General features: G+C 35.9%; 3 protein-coding genes across 5 annotated transcripts in view; 2 read left to right on the forward strand and 1 right to left on the reverse strand.

The window, feature by feature from the left end:
* Nucleotides 1-1,121: 1,121 nt before the first annotated feature.
* On the forward strand, nt 1,122-5,830 carry LOC117789274. Its single transcript, XM_034628393.1, has 5 exons — nt 1,122-1,194; nt 3,657-4,168; nt 4,382-4,776; nt 4,871-5,031; nt 5,094-5,830. Coding segments are annotated over exons 1-5 (1,605 nt in total). The 5' UTR covers nt 1,122-1,193; the 3' UTR covers nt 5,630-5,830.
* Nucleotides 5,791-7,097, reverse strand: LOC117789278 (osteopetrosis-associated transmembrane protein 1). The gene is made up of 3 exons (XM_034628399.1): nt 6,729-7,097; nt 6,467-6,660; nt 5,791-6,406 (listed from the first exon to the last, which is right to left on the reverse strand). The coding sequence occupies exons 1-3, from the start codon at nt 7,045-7,047 to the stop codon at nt 6,038-6,040; spliced, it is 882 nt and encodes a 293-aa protein (XP_034484290.1). The 5' UTR covers nt 7,048-7,097; the 3' UTR covers nt 5,791-6,037.
* A 749-nt stretch (nt 7,098-7,846) lies between these two features.
* LOC117789273 overlaps nt 7,847-18,838 on the forward strand; it is a 59,615-nt gene continuing 48,623 nt past the window's right edge. For all 3 annotated transcript variants that reach the window (XM_034628389.1, XM_034628390.1, XM_034628392.1), the window contains exon 1: nt 7,847-8,721. The gene's annotated coding sequence lies outside the window, so the exon portion shown is untranslated. The remainder of the gene's footprint in view (nt 8,722-18,838) is intronic.

The raw sequence follows: 18,838 nt of genomic DNA on the forward strand, positions 1-18,838 counted from the left end.
CGTGGAAAGAACAGGGGTCAATTATGATATTTGGGCTATTTGTTAGGTTCACACAGCAATTAAAACCGGTTTGGCGCATGGTTATGCTTGAAGGCTTAGGAGCTTTATAAGGAAAAGGCTTAAATGGAGCATGCCGAATATTAAATACACTAAGAAAGCAAAAGAAGAAGACAAGAAGAGAGAGAGAGAGAGAGAGAGAGAGATAGTAAGAGCTAAAAAATCTTATGATTTTGGTATATAAATAAATATTTGATGATATTGCAAATAACTTAGCCAGCTTAAAGTACCCCGTTTGTAGGGTATAAACGGCGGCAACAACTGCGCCACATGAAAATGAAAGGCCAAACAGTCTACCATAAAAAAAAGAAACAAAACCCGAAAAAACGTAACTTGTTGCAAGTGCAACCGACGACGGCGTCACGATGTTTGAAATGGACTAAAGAAAAAAACAAAAAACGAGAGAAAAATATACAAAAACTGGAATTGATCGAGATCTGCGGCAACTTGTTGAGTAACTGAATAATGTTTATGCTAATGTTGATGTTAATATTTGAAAAAATCATTTATTACATTACGAAATAGTCAATTAAAAAATATTTTCTTGATTTAGCAAAAAGATTGACAATTCTCATAATTTGTTTATCAACTGAAATCTTTAGTAACTGAATTGCCTGTTTCATAAGATCTCTTGGTAGCTGAGAATTTGTTGGCCAAACAGAGAAACAATTGACAGGCTGTCAGGGGGAGCAGGTAGGGGAGGATGAGAGAGGGGAGCGAGAGAGGGAGAGGTAGCTGAGTCTGGAGCAATTATGTTAGCCAAGTTACAAAACTAAGCCATGAAGTTACCGTAAGAGCACACACTGAGAGCACAGTGGCAAACAAATTTTCGGTTAGTTGTGTATGTGTGTGAGTGTGTGTGTGTGTGTGTGTGAGCTTGCCACACAAGCGGCGAAGACAGCAGCGACAGCTCTTGGCCAACTGCCTGGCAGCCGAGGCAGACTTCGGGTCGCTGCAACGCTCTCTCTCTCCCGCTCTCTCTCTCTGAAGTTTCTCTTCAAACTTAAGACAGACTTGAGTGTGGTTTGTTGTTGCTTTTTTTTGATTCTTGGCTCAGTTGTTGTGACGACGCCAAATGTGTTGGTTGAGCTAAACGGCGTGTTGCCAACAGGTGTAACAAAACGGGAAAGTTCAAAAGTATAAAACACAATACAAACTCACACACATACAATTCACACACACACACACACATACATCTGCAATTACATTTACATAAAAAGTGTAACAAACCGAAGTGATTTGCGATCATAATAAGCCGCATTTATTGCATTTATCGCAATTGCAGTGCAAATATTTATGTTAATCAAATCGCATTTTATAGAAAGTTCAAATTGTGCTATAAAAAGATAATAATTTAAATAACAAAAATAACAGTCTAAGCTTATGGCATCCAAAAAAAACCGTTAAAATCGACTTCTTTTATTTTCGCATATTATGTAAATATTTGAATTTGCTTAAAGTTTTTTTGTTTATTGATTATGTATTAACGGTCTGCGCTTTAAACTTGGCCAAAATGCTAATGACTTTGTGCTAAATATATACAAAATTGATGTGCACCTTTTACAACAGTTTAAGCTTTAAAGTCATTTAACAATTTCAAACCCTCGCGTACGTACAATTATTTAATGCACTGTAACTTTCTATGGGCGGCAGCCTTAACCGAAGCCAAAACCAAAACCAAAACCAAATTCCCCCTTTACCCCTCGCCCCCGCACTCCATCCAGGCAAACCAACATAATTAACCATTATAAATGGAAGTCGGCGCAAAAAAAAAATGAAGATAAATCTGATTCAAAGCAGATTTAATACCCTATCAAAATGTAATCATTTAATTATTAAAATGGTTGCTTGACAGAAAAACTCAGTTTTTAAAGAATTAATCCAATGACCTCTATAAAATATGTATAGTGAATTTATTTTTACCAGAATACAACATATTCTAAAGGTAGATTTTTGTTAAATTTATTTTGAACCAAGACAACTTTTGTAAATGGCTTTTTGAATGAAAATTTCATGGCAAATTGGTATTTAATGTAAATTGACTTGAATATTAAAGATATTTAAGAATGTATATATATCTATAGAGTTCAAATGATCTTTTTAATCTGTTACATGCTTCCCTTCATAACTTACATACCCTATTAAATCATTTTCACATTTTACAGGGTATAATAATGCGTTACAGTTGAGATTCATTCATCTACGCTACGCTTTAAGTTATTTCGAAAGTTTCTTTTTTTGTGCGCCATAGGAAAAGTCTTCAGACTAAGCATTTACTAAGCTTGTACTAAGCTCGTTAGTTACTAACTAAGTGTTGGTGTTATGTTTTAAGTACACGTATTTAGTGCTTTCATTTTAAATGCCAAACAAAACTGAAATCTGGGTGTGGTATATGCTTAAACCTGACGGCCGATGTCTTTGCTCTCTTGTCTGCTTCTTACCAACAACCACAAAAACAACAACCATAACAACCACAACAACCATAATAACAACAGCAACGAGCCAAATGAGCAAAATGCCAATGTGTCTGGAATTTGTAATTCTGCACATGCTTAAGAGTTAACAATATCCAGTTTATGTCTGTGATTTTTTTGAATTTTAAGTGCGCTATGATCTGTTATTTATGCATTACATTGATTGAATTCAAGTGTATAACAGTTTCGTATACACAGTTACAGTCAAACTTGGATATAATAAACATTTACCATTAAGAATTTGCATTAACTATGCATTCTATCAATTAAATAAATGGATGGATTAAATGGAAACTGAAAAAAAACTGTTATACAAACTTCAATATCGCGTTTTATTCTAGATAGGTATTTAGATATTAGTGAACAATTAAATAAATTGAATTAATATGTATAACAGTTCTTAAATTTGTATAACAACTGTTATACATGTTTTTTTTGGCTTACTGCTTAAAGTACACTTTGATCAGTTGTTAGTGCATTATCCAAGTGAAATTTAATGTGTATAACAGCTGGTATTTAAGTGAAATTGAAATCCAGAATTGGCCAGACTGTTTTTTTAAATATACCAAGAATTCTCTTTATGTAATATCTCAGATTAAGCTTAACATGATCCAATTTTTCTACCGTAAAGACTGAATAAAGATACGAAGAGATAGAATTGAGTTTTGTGTACTTTGCTTTCTCTTTTTGTTTTTAAACGGAAAGGAAACCGATATCTCTGACAATTAATCAAAACAACAATACGGAAGCAATTTGATCAGGATACAAAATACTATTAAATGTATTTTATGTTTGTTTGTTTCTTTCATTCATTCATTATTTCGACCCAACAAAGAAGCCAAACGATTTAACCCTTTTGTTCTTGGCTTTGTTAATTCTTCTTTTATTTTTTGCTTTGTTTTTATGCATACTTCAGTGATTTTTGCTTTGCTTCAGGTGACGTCATTAGTGAACTTGTATATACAGGCATAAACATGTATATAAAACCCAGGTGTTGTTCCTTCGATGAATCAACGGGATGTAGGTCGATTCCAAAGTACAAATTAACCTAAAGAAGAGAACAAAAATCTTTTTAAAGATAAATCTTCTGATGGTCGCTCTTCATCTTCCTTTATATATCCGCAGTGCCAACAACAATGTTGGAGGAAGACAGCGCATCCCTGAAGAAAGCCTCAATCACTGCTATTGCGTCCACTTCCCTCTTCGAGAAATCCACAAAATGTCAACCAGATAATGACATCAATGTGGATTGTGACTCATATGGTTCAATGGAGACTCTCTCCGATACGGTGTCCATAACAATCGATGGCGAGAAACATTGGGTATCCGGTGTAGATTCGTCTACAACCTGTGCGGATCTCATCTGTGCCCTACTTCACTATCAGAATCTCGAGGAGAAGCGTTGCGGCGTGGAGAATGGAATTGCTAGTGCGAAATCCATTGACAAATCTAACCAAATTACCATCCAAACCAAAGAAGAAGATGAGCAAGTACCGACCTATAGCAAGAGTCTTAAGAACTCACACGAATATGTGATTGTCAAGCAATTGCGAAACTGCCATTTTGAGGAATATTTGGATGGTAGCACCCGTCTTCTGGACGTTATACCACTGCGGGATAATTTCGGCAAGAAACTGGTGAGTTTTCTTTACTATATTTTTAGCATATTACTAAATTTTCAAATTTTTTCTTTAAATTTATAATTTATTTAAAGTTACAAAAGTTCTATTACTTTTTCTGCTTTCCATTGTTTCTTAAATATTCAGCTCTCCCTTTCGATAAATGAACTATCAGATAAATGAACTAAAAAATAATTTCTTTCGTACCTCTATTCTTCGATCTTCATACAGTGTGAGCTTCAGTTGAGGAATCTAGCGAGAACAACACCTGCTCTGACATCATCGAGAGTCAATAACCAGAACCATAACCAGCTGTTCTCCATGTTGTCCATGTCGACCGATAAGGACAGCGGCATGGGAAGTCCCGTGGGCAGTTCCCGAAGCGAACGATTTCGCAGGCGGCGGGGCAAGCAAAGAGGCGGAGCTGCAACTGCCGCAACAACGGTGGCAACTACAATGCAACTACAACAACAACAACCAAAGCGTAACAAGCCACAACAGCAACCGGAACAACAGCAACAACAGCAAGAGGAGAAAGAACATTGCAATGCGAATCCAAATGAACGTCTGATGAATATTATATTGGCCCAAGATGAAACAATCAACAGGCAAATGTATTTGTTAAAGTAAGTTTACTTTTATTAAAAAACTATTAAGCATTTTTAAATTTAGAAAAAAAACTATACAACACATTACTCTTCCCTTTTCAATATATTCCAGTGCAAAAGAGCAAGAAATACTACAGATTGAGGATGAAAAACATCGTGTGAGAGAACGAGAATTGGGCAAGAATTATTTATTAGATGCCTACTTAAAGACAATCGACAAACCAGTCGAATTGGGAGAAGAACAAAGGCAGAGAAGAACACAATTTCCCACAGGTAAATCAATTGCGCATAACTATAACAAAAGTGAGGTTAGGTATTTATACGCGCTTTCCCAGTCGAGTCGAATCTTCCAGATGAGATGCAAATCTATTGGCTGGAAAAGGTTTATACGCTAAACAAGCAACTGCAACGGGAAGAGGAACAATTGCTGCGTCTCCATGCGAAAGTGAGGAAGCAACAGGTGCGATATGCTTACCACACGAAGGGGGAAGTGTTGCAACAAATCGATCGACTCGACACGGAGTTGTCTGTGCAGGTGGCTGATATCTACAGGGTAGAGCGTCAGCTATTGATGGCCAATGAGCAGTTAAAGGCCAAATTGGGCGTCTTGGAATGTCTGGGACGTGAGTTTGAAGTGTTGCCGCCCGAGAGTCAAGACATTGCCGCAAGAAGTTGCACAAACAGAGACATGCAACAGATACGAGATACAATTCGAAAACAAGATCAACAGCAGTCCATCGATAAGAATTGCAATGTGCGGCAACTAACTGCTGATAAAATGCTACAGAAACAATTATTCAATGCAGCTGACAACCCTGAAAGGCTATATACAACCGATCTGGATATAGAACATCTGGGCACACTCGTTTAACTGCAATTTTGTAGTTATAAATGCATCTTGTTTACCTGTTTTAAGCTTAAGTTCAATTTTGTATATAAACATGTATTCATTATTCATATTCTCATATTCACATTCACAAGTTGAAGAGATTCTCAATAATTTTACCAAAATGTTACAAACTAACCAAATGCTTATCATGTATGTCAAACATATAAATCTTGAGATTAAAAATACAAAATAAAATAATTCAGTTCAGGATAAACAAATTTTTTTTAAGAAATTAAAATTGGTACTTCATTTTTGGGGGAAATCACCGAGTTAAGATAACGAATGAGGGAAATTACCCAGTTTAAATACTAAATGAGGGGAATCCCCATAAAAGTGAACTTGCGTGATTATCACATATTATAGTGTGGATAATTATTGATGCTTATAGTTTTAATTAATTTTTGGTTTAAGAGCTGGCTCATCATCGCTGCTCAAATCGCTAGAGTCATCAGTTAATGTAACAAGTTTCGGAACTATCTCTGTTCTGGCTTGTATAACAGCTGGCGGCTCTGAGGGCGTTGTTGATAAGATAGCAGCGGTGATAAGCTGTGATGTGGATGGGGCATCCAGTTCGGGCTCCTGCTCATTGAGAAGACCATGATGCGCCTCCCGTCGCTTGGTCAGCACAACGGCGCCGCTATAGAAGAGGAGAAGGGGCAGTAGAGCTACAACTCCGACGCAGGTTAGGAATATTGTCATATTCACTTCACGCTGGCAACATTTCAATTCCTTGGACCACAGGACACGCGTGCGATTCATCTAAAAAACGCAAATACATTAGTAAACTATAATACAAATAATTATTTCATAATTAATTACTATATCCTGTATATCGTAGCAGATGTGTCCATTGTTTTTCTTATCCAAATTCAAATAAAAATCGTTCATATAAATATAGGCCGCTTTGCAGTTAATGCACAAATCCTTTTTATTGGTCAAACTTATGCATTTTCTAAATCCATCATGCAATTCAGTGAAGTTAGTTAAGACTTGCCCATCGAATTGGAAGCAATCTGAAAATGGAATATGAATGTTGTTTGTACTATATTCACATTAGTCATCAAATATCAAAAATACTCACTTTCGCAGTACGCTCTGTCCCAGAGACCATCGAGTAGCTTTTGTGTTGTGCTCACGACATTCATGCGATCCGCATCCTTGTACAACTTGGAACAATTCTCGTTTTTCATCAACAAATCGAAGGCGGTTTTCATTAAATTGTGTTCGCCTTCGCAGCTCCCGCAGAATCTATTATCGCCGTCGGGAATCGCATGAGTTGTGGTGCAGAAAACGAAGTTATGCTGTTCGTTTGCCAGTTCGTGCAATAATGTTTTGCAACTTGTGCTTAAAACTGTGTGCGTTATGCAGCTAAATATAAATAAAATCAACAATTTGCCCATTTTAAAAGCCGTCTTTCCAAAATGTTATCGTTCTTCTTCTTTCCCTCTTTGTTTTGTGCAGTTCTTCGAACAACGCTGCCACCTGCCAGAAAAAAGTTGACAATTATTTTAACGCTGCCAGACCTACAAATCTGATCTAGATCATTTTTCACAATTTTTCCTTATCTCCAAAATGATCATTTTGGTAATTTTTGTTAACTTTGAAAATAGAATTCTGAAAATTTTAGTAGTACTTTTGTTAGAATTTTTTATTTTTTTAGGATTAAATTTGTAACTTTTTCCACCAAAGAGTGATGAACTTTCAGCCATAGAAGCTTTTTTTATATAATTTCGAATCTAATCGAACTTGAAATAATAGTTTGTGTTTTTTTTTTTCTTAAAACTTGTAAATTTAAATAGCCCGCTGTTTCGATATCTTCCCAGTGTGATATGGTCAGTCTAAATTCCCTTATTAGCAGTGCCAATTTGAGTTTAACAGCTGTGCAGAAAATATATAATGTTGCAGCATAAGAGGGCTGCTTTGTAAGTTTACGAAACTCCTAAAAAGTGTTCATTATGCCATTTTTGATGGATATACTGTCAAAAATTAAATATGATGACCATTTATTTATATTTATAAATAAAGTGAATGTATTAGTTCCTTTTAAAATGGGTTTTAAACAGCTTTGTTTTTAACAGCTTCTTAACGGATTCTGCCGCGGTGGTTGCTTCTGTTAAGGCAATGTTATTTTATCTTCATTGCTCTCTCTCTCTCTCTTGCTCACTGTACTCCTTCGTTTTTGCAGAGCTCTCGTTTAGTTGTGAACGAATCGGCGACGCGTGCGGATGTAAACGGACTGTTTAACAGTGGCAAATAAATTTCCTTTGTTGAATGCAAAAAATTCATTTAGCCGCAAAGAATCGTTTATTTTGCGGGCGCGCGTAAGCAGCATTCAATAAAATTGATTGATTAAATAGTGCGTAAAAATATTTAAACAAATTCATTTTGTGTGTTTTGTGCAATTGCAGCAAGAAATAAAGGAAAAACATAGCTCCTCCTGCCCCAAGGCAACCAGTGAAAAACTGCGCAACACAGCAGGCGAAAATATTCGCTCAGACCGACGCACCTACGACGCGTTCCGACAGATACAAATAAGAAAACAAAAGAAAGAAAAGAATTGAATTAAAGTGTTGCCGATTTGAAATAAAAATGCACTGAGTAGCAACTTTAATACATTTTACAAATCATAATCATGCAATTCTTATGAAATTTTTAATTTATCGAATTGAAAAGCAGCGCGCAAAAGGAATACGCAAAAGGCAGAGAGTTAAATATATTTGCAAAAAAATAAAGGGAACATGACGAAAAGGAAAAGTGCCGCAAAATAATCATGTACATTGTACGTGTGAGTGTATGTGTGTGCAAAACAGAAGCAGAAAAAGTCTGAAACGGTGGACGCCACTCCTTTTGCGCAAAAAAAGAATTTAAGTGTAAAAAGGTAGCGTCGTCTGTGCGACAGAGTTAGCAAGTGAGAGAAAGAGAGCGAGAGTTTGCTGCGCCGAAGTTGAACTTCGCATACATACAAACAAGCAAGCAGAGGGCGAATGTGTGTGTGTGTGACTGTGTGTTTATTTCTGCAAGGCAATAGCAATAATTGTTGTTGTTGTTCCTGTGTGCATTTAAAAGTTTGACAGGTGCGTAATGTGAATTAAATTATAAGCAAATACATAAATATAGCGGCATTTTAGCCGCTTGTCTTATCTCTCTCACTCTCTTTCTCTCTATCTCTATCTTCATCTTCGCCGCCTGGTCACATTGCGCAGAAGCGATTCGACCATCGTCCCAGGGGAGGGGTGCAGTGGGGCGGGGAAGCGCAGGCAGCGTTGTAATTTTTTTTTGCACACTGATCAAACAGCTGGAACACCTGGCCAAAAAGCTGATCTCTTGCATTAACAGTTATATAAACGGCATTGCTCCTTTTTTTAATAACTGGTTTTTCAGTTTGCCTTGTGCAGAATTTGGTCAAACCAAGAACAGCAACAACAATAACAACTGCTCCAAAGGCTCGCCCTTGTGTCAGAGCAAGAAACCGTTGATCGATAGAGAGACGGCCAGAGAGAGAGAGAGAGAGAGAGAGAGAGAGAGCAGGCTAGCCAGAGAGCCGCCAACAACATTGCGAAAAAGCAATCAAAACAAGAGTCAAACAACTTTGTGTTGTTGTTTTTTTTTCTGCTTTATCTGCAGTCGCTGCTGTTTTGTTGTTGTCTTAGGTTCTTGCGCATTTTGCTTTTGATAGTGATTTGTTATCGTGTTGTTTTTGCTCATTTATCGTTTTTTTTTGTTGCTGTTAATTGTTTTGCAATGGCGTCGGCCGATTTATGCAAATATGCAAAAGACTCCAATTGCAATTGCATATATCCGCAAAACAATACAAATTTGTGTGTGTGTGTGTGGAGGCCACATTGTTGTTAATTTGTATAAACTTGCTGTTTGTTCTTTCTTTGCTTATGCATAAGTGCCATGTAACTGTGTGTGCGTGTTTACATACAGTTAGTCAAGAAAGTGTTTGGACTAAATCAAAAATGTACAAAAAAATATATATATATTTAAAGGATTTTTATTTTGTCTTCTATTTTATTCTTCCTGAGCAACTTAAAATTGAATGTGCATTGTATTTAAAATTTTTATTAATATAACAACAAATATGTGCATTTAAATTTTTGTCAAAACAGTATCTTGAATAACTGTATGTACTTTTGTTTGTATGTAGTTCAATTACACCCTTCGCGTCGCGTGCGAGAGTGCATATAGAGAGTTCTTCCTCTTCCTTTTCTACTTCTTCTTTTGTTTATTTTTAGTGCGGAATTCTGGTTACAAACCATATTTAATTTCAATGCCTTCCCCCTCTCCCTCTCTGGCAGTTGTTGTCTTCTTTGTCTTGCAGAAACAGTTGCGCTTGACAGCGTCGACGTCGACTGCAACGGCGACTGCGACTGCGGCGGCTGTGATGTTTTTATTGTTGGGGATTTTCATTCTGGGGATTTGCTTCCTTGTGGGGACTCGAGTTTAGATGGAGGGATGCATGAAGGGGAGGAACTGCCTATTGTATTTGTTGATTATTGTTTATTTTTAGTTTTTCATGTTTAGCTGCAATTTGAAATGTTTCCATTTCATTTCTCTCCCCATTTCTCAGTTTTCTTAATTTGTCGCCGACTTTAAAACCCATAAAATTGTCATTAAACATAAAAAAGATATAAAAATATAAATGTAAAACTTTCGCCTACGCGTAGCAAACATTAATTAGTTCAAAAAGCGCAAAGCAAAATTATAAGCAAATTATTCTTAATTAATGTCAGCCCCAAAAATGTAGATAAACAAATATTTATGTTGATTTTTTTCTGTCTAACAATTGCCTATGCATAAAATGACAAATTAACATTTAATGCGATAATTTCCATGCAAATGTTTATTTTATGTTAATTTCGTTCGTTTTCATTTTTTATTTATTTTTTAACTTTTGCTTGTTGAAATTTATTGTTTCAATTTTAAACGTTTCGTTTGGCATCCAAATTTGGCACATGAAAAACGTTTTTTTGCTACATTCACTGCAGAAAATGCTGTGTAGCTATTTTGTGGAGAGTGGGGTAAGGGAGAGGAAGAGGAGAGGGGGAGGGGGAAGTTGTGGCCCACGCGCAGCTGGGCAAAATCAAGTCTCAATATCGTTGTAGTTCCCTCTACCGCTTGCCTCCCCCTCTGTCCAATTCAATGGCCTCTTGATTTGGTGCAAGTTTAGCACACGACGTAGCTTGATCTTTGAATGGAACAATAAACAACAACAACAACAATAGCAACATCAACAACAACAACAACTGGCAACAGTTGCCGTTTGGGGTCGTCGTCGCCAAATGTTGCTGATTTTTATGGTCTATGTCTATTTTGATGATGGTTGTTGTTGTTTTTGTAGTTGTCTTTGTTGCCATATGTGGCACTGGCTTACACTGAGCCAAATTGCGTCCACATCTTGCCCGTCTTGCTTGATCAATGATCAATCAGTTTTTATGTATGTCTCGAGGAAATCGTTGCCCACATTAACATTTAAGACTTGCTGTTGTTGGGTTTCTTTAGGGTTCACTGATCTTAAGTTTAATTACAATCACAAATTGAATGTGAGTTACAAGTAAACAATTTTATAATATTAGCTAACTGCTTTTCACTGGAAATAGCTCAGTGTATAAGCAAATATTATGGATGAACGTGAGGTGCTTAAATAAATTATAAATTATTCATAAATCTATTTGCAACTATAGTTTTTTTTATAAGCTTTAGGTCAAAGAAGCATGATTTTTGATTTCTTTATCATTAGAATTCTTAAAATATGTATATTTCAATTAATTTCATAGATTTTCTGTTTCAATATCAAGATTTTAATTATTTTCTATTCTTCAACTTTCGGTAGCTGCTGCTTATTTTTATAAACATTTTTTCTCTATATCATGCTTTGAATAATTATTTATACGTCAACTTTCTTTATCAAAAGATACATATATTTATTCAACAGATTGCGTTTTATTTTTTATAGATTTCCTTCTCAATTTTAGATATTTAGCTATTTTCTTGATTTCAACTTGCTTTATTTAGAACATTTAGCATAGTTTTCAATTGATTTAACTGTTTAATCTTATATAAGATTTTCATTCTCAATATCAGACATTTTCTTTACTTCAATGCTTCGTATCAAAAAGCATAGATTTATTTAGAAAACTTTCAATATATTTCAATTAGATGCAGCTGCTTATTCTCAATGAATTCTTTCCCAATCTCAAGTTTTAGTAATTTTTCCATACTTCCATTATGTTTTCTCTTCAGTCTTAGATATGTCTGTGGTTTAAGCACCTTATCTATAAAGTAGATACGCATATTTGGAACATTTTCAATTGATTTGAAATGTTTGCTACCCCAACAACTTGAAGAAAACAACGAAAGCTTTTTATGTAAAAATCATAGAACAACATTTGTCCGACCACTTGGTGGATTGTGGGTTTGGCATCTTGGCATGTCAGCCACTTTGTTTTTCCCCCACTCCTCTGCCCCTCCCCCTTGCATAGAATACGCCTGCAGGCGACGGCATCAACATTTGCACACATTTGTTTAAACAACGAGGGAGAACGTGTGCTCAGCAACAACTTAGTACCGAGTGGCGAGTAACGAGTAAACGTGCAACGAGCGCTTTAAGTGTTTAACCCTTTGTTGCCGCTGTCGTTAGACAAAGCCCAGCTGTCCAGTTGTTGTTGTTGTTGTTGTCGTTGCCATTGTCCGGCTATGTAATTGCAATTAACATGCATTGAATTGAATGAAGTAATAATAAGCAGCCGCCGCAGAGAATGAGATGCCAATTCTGTGTTGCATTGCATGACTTCTGTAAGCTGCCACGCCCCATCCAATTGCCGCCTTCAGCACGACAACAGACAACAATGCGACACGATTGCATAATGCAAACTGTAAAGTTGTTCTCGAAAACACCTTGGCCAACTGACTATAGAAATAATATGTAACACAAGAAAAGATATCTTAGACGAAGCTGAAATACCCTTGAAAAGCACAAAAGAGACACGAGAAAATGTCTTGAAGTTGCAGAAATTGATGCCAAAACCACTGAATTAAAGTTATTTAAATGAATTTTTATATAAAAATGGTGTCTTTATTAATTTATTGTTCTAATATATTTTAATTCCATTTAAGCAGCTTTTAAGCTTAATAATGTGATTTTATCACCCTTTAAGGGACTCTCGTTTATGACACGCAAGAGTTCTATTTATGGTATCCCTCTATTTTTTTTTAACCTAATTAATTGGACTGTCTAAGCTAATTTGGAGCAGCCACAGCCCAGCACAGGTCGCTCCCTTTGACCCCATTTTGAAGGTAAAGGGGCGTGTGGTAGATGACCACAAATTAGACTTAATTTTCTAAATTGGCTGCATTAAATACAGACGGCCTGTCAATTTAAGCCCTGTTTCAGGTGGTTTTTCATTCATTAGCTCCATTTGGCCAGGCGAAAAAATGAAAATGCATTCATGTGTGCGACTGACAGTTAAGGCTAGAGGAAAAGGAAGAGAAAGAGAGAGGAAGAGAAAGAGACAATGGAGAGCATTGGTTTGTGTTAATATTTGTGTCTGCCTAGCGGTTATTTAGGAAGTTGGCAGACAGCTTTTACTTTATTGAATTTGCTATTTTTAAAAACCACAACAACTTTTTGACAACTGCAAGAGCGAAAGAGAGAGAGAGAGAGAGAGTGCGAAAAGGGGATGCTGTGTGGGCAAGAGAGAGTGGGATAGAGAGAGAGAGAGAGAGAAGTCTCTGTTGGGGTAAAGTTTGCTAAAGCGTCGACGCTTACATAATGACAAAAAATGTTGCTTCTGGCATTCCATTGCACAATGGGGGGAATATGGGATTGAGAGGAGAGAAACAGAAACAGTGAGAGAGAGAGAGATGGAAAACAGAACTGAGTTTGCTTTTGTTATTTTTTGTTTTTATATCCGTTGCTTGGTTATTCGATTTCCCTGTGCATCCTTGGAACTTCTTGTTGGCTTTTATGTTCTGTGCACTGCATTTCTAAGGGTTGTTCCTCGGCTCCTTTTTCGCATTTTCGTCATGCGTTTGCACTTAAAGTTTAGTGCAGCTTCTGCAAAGTACAGTAAAACACAAGAAAAGAGTTGAGAAAAAGTCAGAACTCTAAAGTTGAGCTGCTCGACTGTTGGATGCCCAGTAAAAGTGTCTTTGCAGTCGCTCGATTCAATGTGAAAAACAAGTACAAAAAATGAAAGAAATGTTAAATATATTCCTACAATATTTGCATTATTTGCTGACTAAAATGAAATAATAGAAGTATTGTCTTAACTCATCTAGTATCGGTTTGTAAGATACAGATACGGTCACAAACCCCATGGCATTAATATACTTTGGGTACTGGGCTAAAAAGTGTGAAATGTGAAGTGTGTGTGCTTAAGGTTGACTCAACTTTGCACTCTAAGCTTCAACTGCAACTCCTTTTACTGCTGCTGCACCTTCAGCTTTTGCTTTACCTCCTCCTCGTTCTACTTTTTCTCCTCCTCCCTGCTGTGCCGTTGTCTGGCTTTGTAGTTGTCACGCCTTGTGCCCAGAGAACTTGCCCAGACACTGAACGCATCCACATCGAGTTGCAGCCACTTTATCTTGACAATGACAGCAGACGTGTTCCCATAAATCAATAATTTGCTTTACCAGAACCAAAAGTAAAAAAAAAAACAGTGCGAAAAAAGGGCGGACAGTTGCATCCTAAAGGCTGTGATAGATGTGACAGCCGACAGGAGCAGAATTCAAAAGGAATAGTAATAATCCATAAAAAGCTCTGGAGATTTAGGTTCAACTATAGAAAACAGGCAACGAAAAAAGTTTGCTAGTTATGACATAAATAATGGCTGACAAAAAGATTGCGATCTTTAGCTAGGGATATCAAAAAACATGACATGACCTGACACTTGAGTTAAACAATTTCAACACGAATATAACTTGAATCAGTCCCGAAATCCAATTAAAAAATAAACAAAAGCGTCGACAATTTTAATGGCCACTCACAATAAATGACGAAAATAAATCAAATTCATTGACAAACAGAGGGACAAAGAGACAGACAGACCGACAGTAGACAGGCAGACAGACAGACAAACAGACAGACAGACAGACATTGTCATATGACGATGCAATTAACTGACACAACAATAGAAATATGAATACGTATGCTGTTTCATATACTAAATGCAGTTTATCTGGGGGCATCAATTGAAGTGTTTCTGTTTTTTTCTGTTTTGACAAAACGAAGCAACAACAAAATTGATGATGATGAACTGAGAACCAAGTGTAAAGTTCATTATCTCATTAATGAATTGAGTAGCAGAAACTAGAGAGATACTTGTGATTAGCTAATGACAGGCCAATTACTGTGAAATTGATTTTAATATACATGCTTATGTGTTAACTACACTGATAAAAAAAATGTTCTAAAATCAAGATTTTGGTCTCAGAACTAAGATTTTTGGTCTAAAAAATGCGTCAAGAACATCAAATTCTTGAATTAAGAGAACACATCTTGATTTTAAGAACATTTTAAATAAGACCAAGTTCTTATTTTAAGAATAAATGTTCTTAAAATTAAAATCAAAAAATAAAATAAATGAAAATTATTTTTTATATTTATATTTTTTTTTATTTTTAAATTTTGATTTATTTATACTTAATTCTGTTTTAGTAATTTTATAAATGTTATTTTAATTTGTAACGAGGGGGATTCGAACCGCCGCCTACTGCTTCACATCTGAAGCGGCCTCTCTAACCAGAGCGCCACGGTGCCATCATTTGCTTGATACGAAATAGTACCTATTTATACTTTCTCAACAATTTAAGATTTTTATTCTTATATTAAGATTTTAAGATTTTTTAGATTAATATTCTTGGTTTTAGTAATTTGGTCTTAAAATAATCTTATTTTAAGAACAAAATATTTAAGATGAATGTTCTTGATTTTAGAACTTGGTCTTTTTTTTCAGTGTACAAGTAATAGCTGATAAGATTAGAAATACAGCTTGATTGAAAAAACAAAGTAGACAGCTTGACTATCACGAGGATTGCAAATGTTGCCCATAACTCACTAAACATGAATCTCACTTTAAATGCAAGTTTGACACTGCACTTGACTTGGAAATAAAAGGAGAAAAGAGGAAGGGAGCTAAGCGGCTTTTACAGGGAATCTTCTCCGGCTTGACACTTTTGCTGCAAGTGTAAGGAAATCCAAATGTAAATAGGAAAAGAAATTGCAATCGAGTTATGGCCTGAATGTCAGGCAAAACCTTAAAAGTTGCTAAAGGAAACTTGTGTAAACAGATACGCTAAAGGGATTTGTCAATAGGAGTAACTAGAGAAGTAAAGTGAATAGTGTTTTTTGCACTGTGAAAATTGATGAAGCAAAGAAACGACTCAAGTATCAAACAAATATCTGTACTAACTGCAGATAAGCCAAAGAATTGCCAACTTTATTATCTCTAGACATGCTAAGACTCAAGTTAATACCAGCAACTAAACGAAATACAAAAGTAATCTCTTTAAATAGCTAACTTTATCATTTCTTACACAAGAGCAAAGTTGTAATTTATTTTGCTGATTATTCATCCATATTTTTACTTGACTTTGGAACTAACATGTAACAATTTCCGCATATAACAATCTTTAAATATTTACATAATGCTCACGTGCAAATATTACATTTGGCAATTGTTTAAATAATTCTTTTCACTTTTTATAGTCTTTTCAATTTGTTTTTGAAATCACAAAGCGATTTGTCACATTTAACAAGAAGATTTGTTCGAGAATTTAATTTTTGTTTTCATTTTTTGTTGACTGCAAACCATAAATTATTATTTGTTGTTTTTGTTAATTGTTGCTGTTACGCTTTAAAGTGTTTTATTGTTGATTTTTAGTTTTGTTTTGTCACTGTCACGCTCTCACTTTGCCATTACGCAGCATGAAGATGCCACAAGCCCCCGCAAATAAAGCTTGATGAGTTTTTTTGGTCAGCTTTTCGCTTTCGTTTGCCCACTGTGGCAAAGAGAGGCGTGGTCGACTACAGGGTCATTTGTCATGGAATTGGGTGGGGTGGAAAGGGGTGGGAAAGCGGGGAATACGGTTTATGAGTGTACATAGAGTGCGCGACTTTTTTTTGGTCATGCAGCATAAATAATTCATTTTCTCACTTTTCCCTTTTGCTGTTGTAGCTTTAATTTAATTTTTAGTATTACTTTTTGTTTATGTTTTAATTTGTCATGCGCTGAACTTTTGTTAAAAAAGCAAAAAAAAAGATAAAAACCAAAACAGTTGTCTAAACATTTGGGTTGTTGTTTTTGTCTTGATTTGAGGTCGCTGTTTAAACTGAAATCAACTTTAAAATGCTGAAACCTTGAATGCAGAAAATTATTCCCTAGGCTCCAGAAGTTGCTCTTCATTCTCATTCCTTTTGGCCATAATCTGATTTTTCTCTGTGCAATTTCTAATGAAATCCATCTAAGGCCATGGCCATGTTTGTCTCGCCTCGCATCCGCATTTAAAGTTGGCTTATACACTTGCCAAGATCTTCAAGTCGATTGACTTGTCTCTGTGCCTGTTTTAGAAGCCTGGCCAAATCCTCTTGTGGCTGCCGCTTGTCAAGCTTGCAGTCAGTCGAGTGGGGGCAGCAGGGGTGGGGGGGGAAGCTCTATTAGTGTCAAGTTCATTGCCACAATCCGTCAACAGCAGAGTAGAGAGAGTGAGAAAGAGAGAGTGGCAGAATGAGAGAGTGAGAAGGCGTTTCAATGCTTTGCTCTTGACCAAGACAATTTATTAGGCAAAATTGCTTAAAGATTGCCAATAATAACTGCAACCAGTCGAAACATTCCATTAACTGGACAAGTTATATGCATCTTCAAGCTGGTAACGACATGTTGGCAACTAGAGATGGGCGCGTGATGTTAGTAATAAACTCGTTTCAAGACAAAAATTCAACTCCACTTTAAGAGTTATCAACTTCAAATTAAACACTAAAAATGATGAGTTAAAATTTAAATTTAAATTTAATATAAATTATATGTATAAGTATTTCATTTGAAATTTTTATTCATAAATTATATATTATTATTTATTTTAATAAGATAAAAATTAACTTTTTATTTTTGAAATTGTATTTTTCTTTTAACTTTGTCTTCATGGAAATAATAAAATCTCGTTTCCATATTTAATCCAACTCACGACTCACACGATTGTCTCTAACACGTATCATGTGCAATAGTCAAGACCTGTTTTCATTTTATTTATGCTCGATTTGTCTGGCCAAAACGGATCTGCTCAGCAATTGCAACAGTCTCTGTCGGACTGTCAAGTTATTTGTCGTTTTGCCCCACTGTGCGCGTTTCGTGTTTGCACTTATCAAACAGATAAGATTTGCGCGTGATTCATCAATAAAATGTTTGCCGAAAATCACTCAAATGACTTTTAATACCTTATCTTATATTGCGCATACGCCACGTGCCCAATATTTATCAAAGTTGCACTTGTTGTTGGTTGTTGTTGTTGTTGTGGCAAGTGAAAGATGCCGCAGGCCATTAAATAAATTCAATTTGACAGCTTCAAACATGCAATTAAAAGCGACATGCAACAAGCTGCAAAGGAAAACACTTTGCCATTTATTTATCTTTTTTATTTTGCTTCCTTTTTTTTCGAGTCTCTCTTTTGCATCTAACTGGAAAAGCGGTGCCATAAAGTGGCAGAAGGGGTGTATAAACTGCACATGTCGTTGGAGACCTTGGAAAAGCAATTTCCAACAATGACAATAAATTGTGTGCTTGAAATTGGAGACGAAAACTGAAGGGGGGACAATGGGTAGAGAAGGGACGACGTCGCGACGTTGTGAAAGTTGTTTGAAGCCTTTTTACCTGGGCCAGGCTATAAATACTTCAATAATTGGCTTACAGCAAACAAGGGGTATATTCGTTTCCTGATAACTCGGCAGCATTATAAATTTTGTAAAGGGTATCTACACGTTGCGCATATTTGATAGCTTATCATTGTATTGTTTGCTTTCAATTCAATTCCATTCAATTATTTTAATTGCTTTGCCTCAGTTACTGCAATTGCAATTGGAAATTCTCGCGTTTTCTACTTATTGTTATTATTAGTATTATTTTTCTTTCATTTCCTTTGCCTTGGTGTTTGGTTTCGTTTCTTGTTGATCCAAAAACAGTTTACCGTTTCGTA

The sequence above is a fragment of the Drosophila innubila genome (genome assembly GCF_004354385.1).
Source record: "Drosophila innubila isolate TH190305 chromosome 3L unlocalized genomic scaffold, UK_Dinn_1.0 0_D_3L, whole genome shotgun sequence".
In the NCBI taxonomy this organism is placed as follows: domain Eukaryota; kingdom Metazoa; phylum Arthropoda; class Insecta; order Diptera; family Drosophilidae; genus Drosophila; species Drosophila innubila.

What these genes read in the sequence shown, in the direction of transcription:
- LOC117789274 (XM_034628393.1), top strand. An exon ending in ATAATTTCGGCAAGAAACTG is followed by an intron (nt 4,169 to 4,381) that starts GTGAGTTTTCTT and finishes ATCTTCATACAG; the next exon opens with TGTGAGCTTCAGTTGAGGAA. An exon ending in AAGAACACAATTTCCCACAG is followed by an intron (nt 5,032 to 5,093) that starts GTAAATCAATTG and finishes GCGCTTTCCCAG; the next exon opens with TCGAGTCGAATCTTCCAGAT.
- LOC117789278 (XM_034628399.1), bottom strand. Translation starts at nt 7,047, where the DNA reads ATGGGCAAATTGTTGATTTTATTTATATTTAGCTGCATAACGCACACA. An exon ending in GGACAGAGCGTACTGCGAAA is followed by an intron (nt 6,661 to 6,728) that starts GTGAGTATTTTT and finishes TTCCATTTTCAG; the next exon opens with ATTGCTTCCAATTCGATGGG. An exon ending in GCTACGATATACAGGATATA is followed by an intron (nt 6,407 to 6,466) that starts GTAATTAATTAT and finishes TGCGTTTTTTAG; the next exon opens with ATGAATCGCACGCGTGTCCT.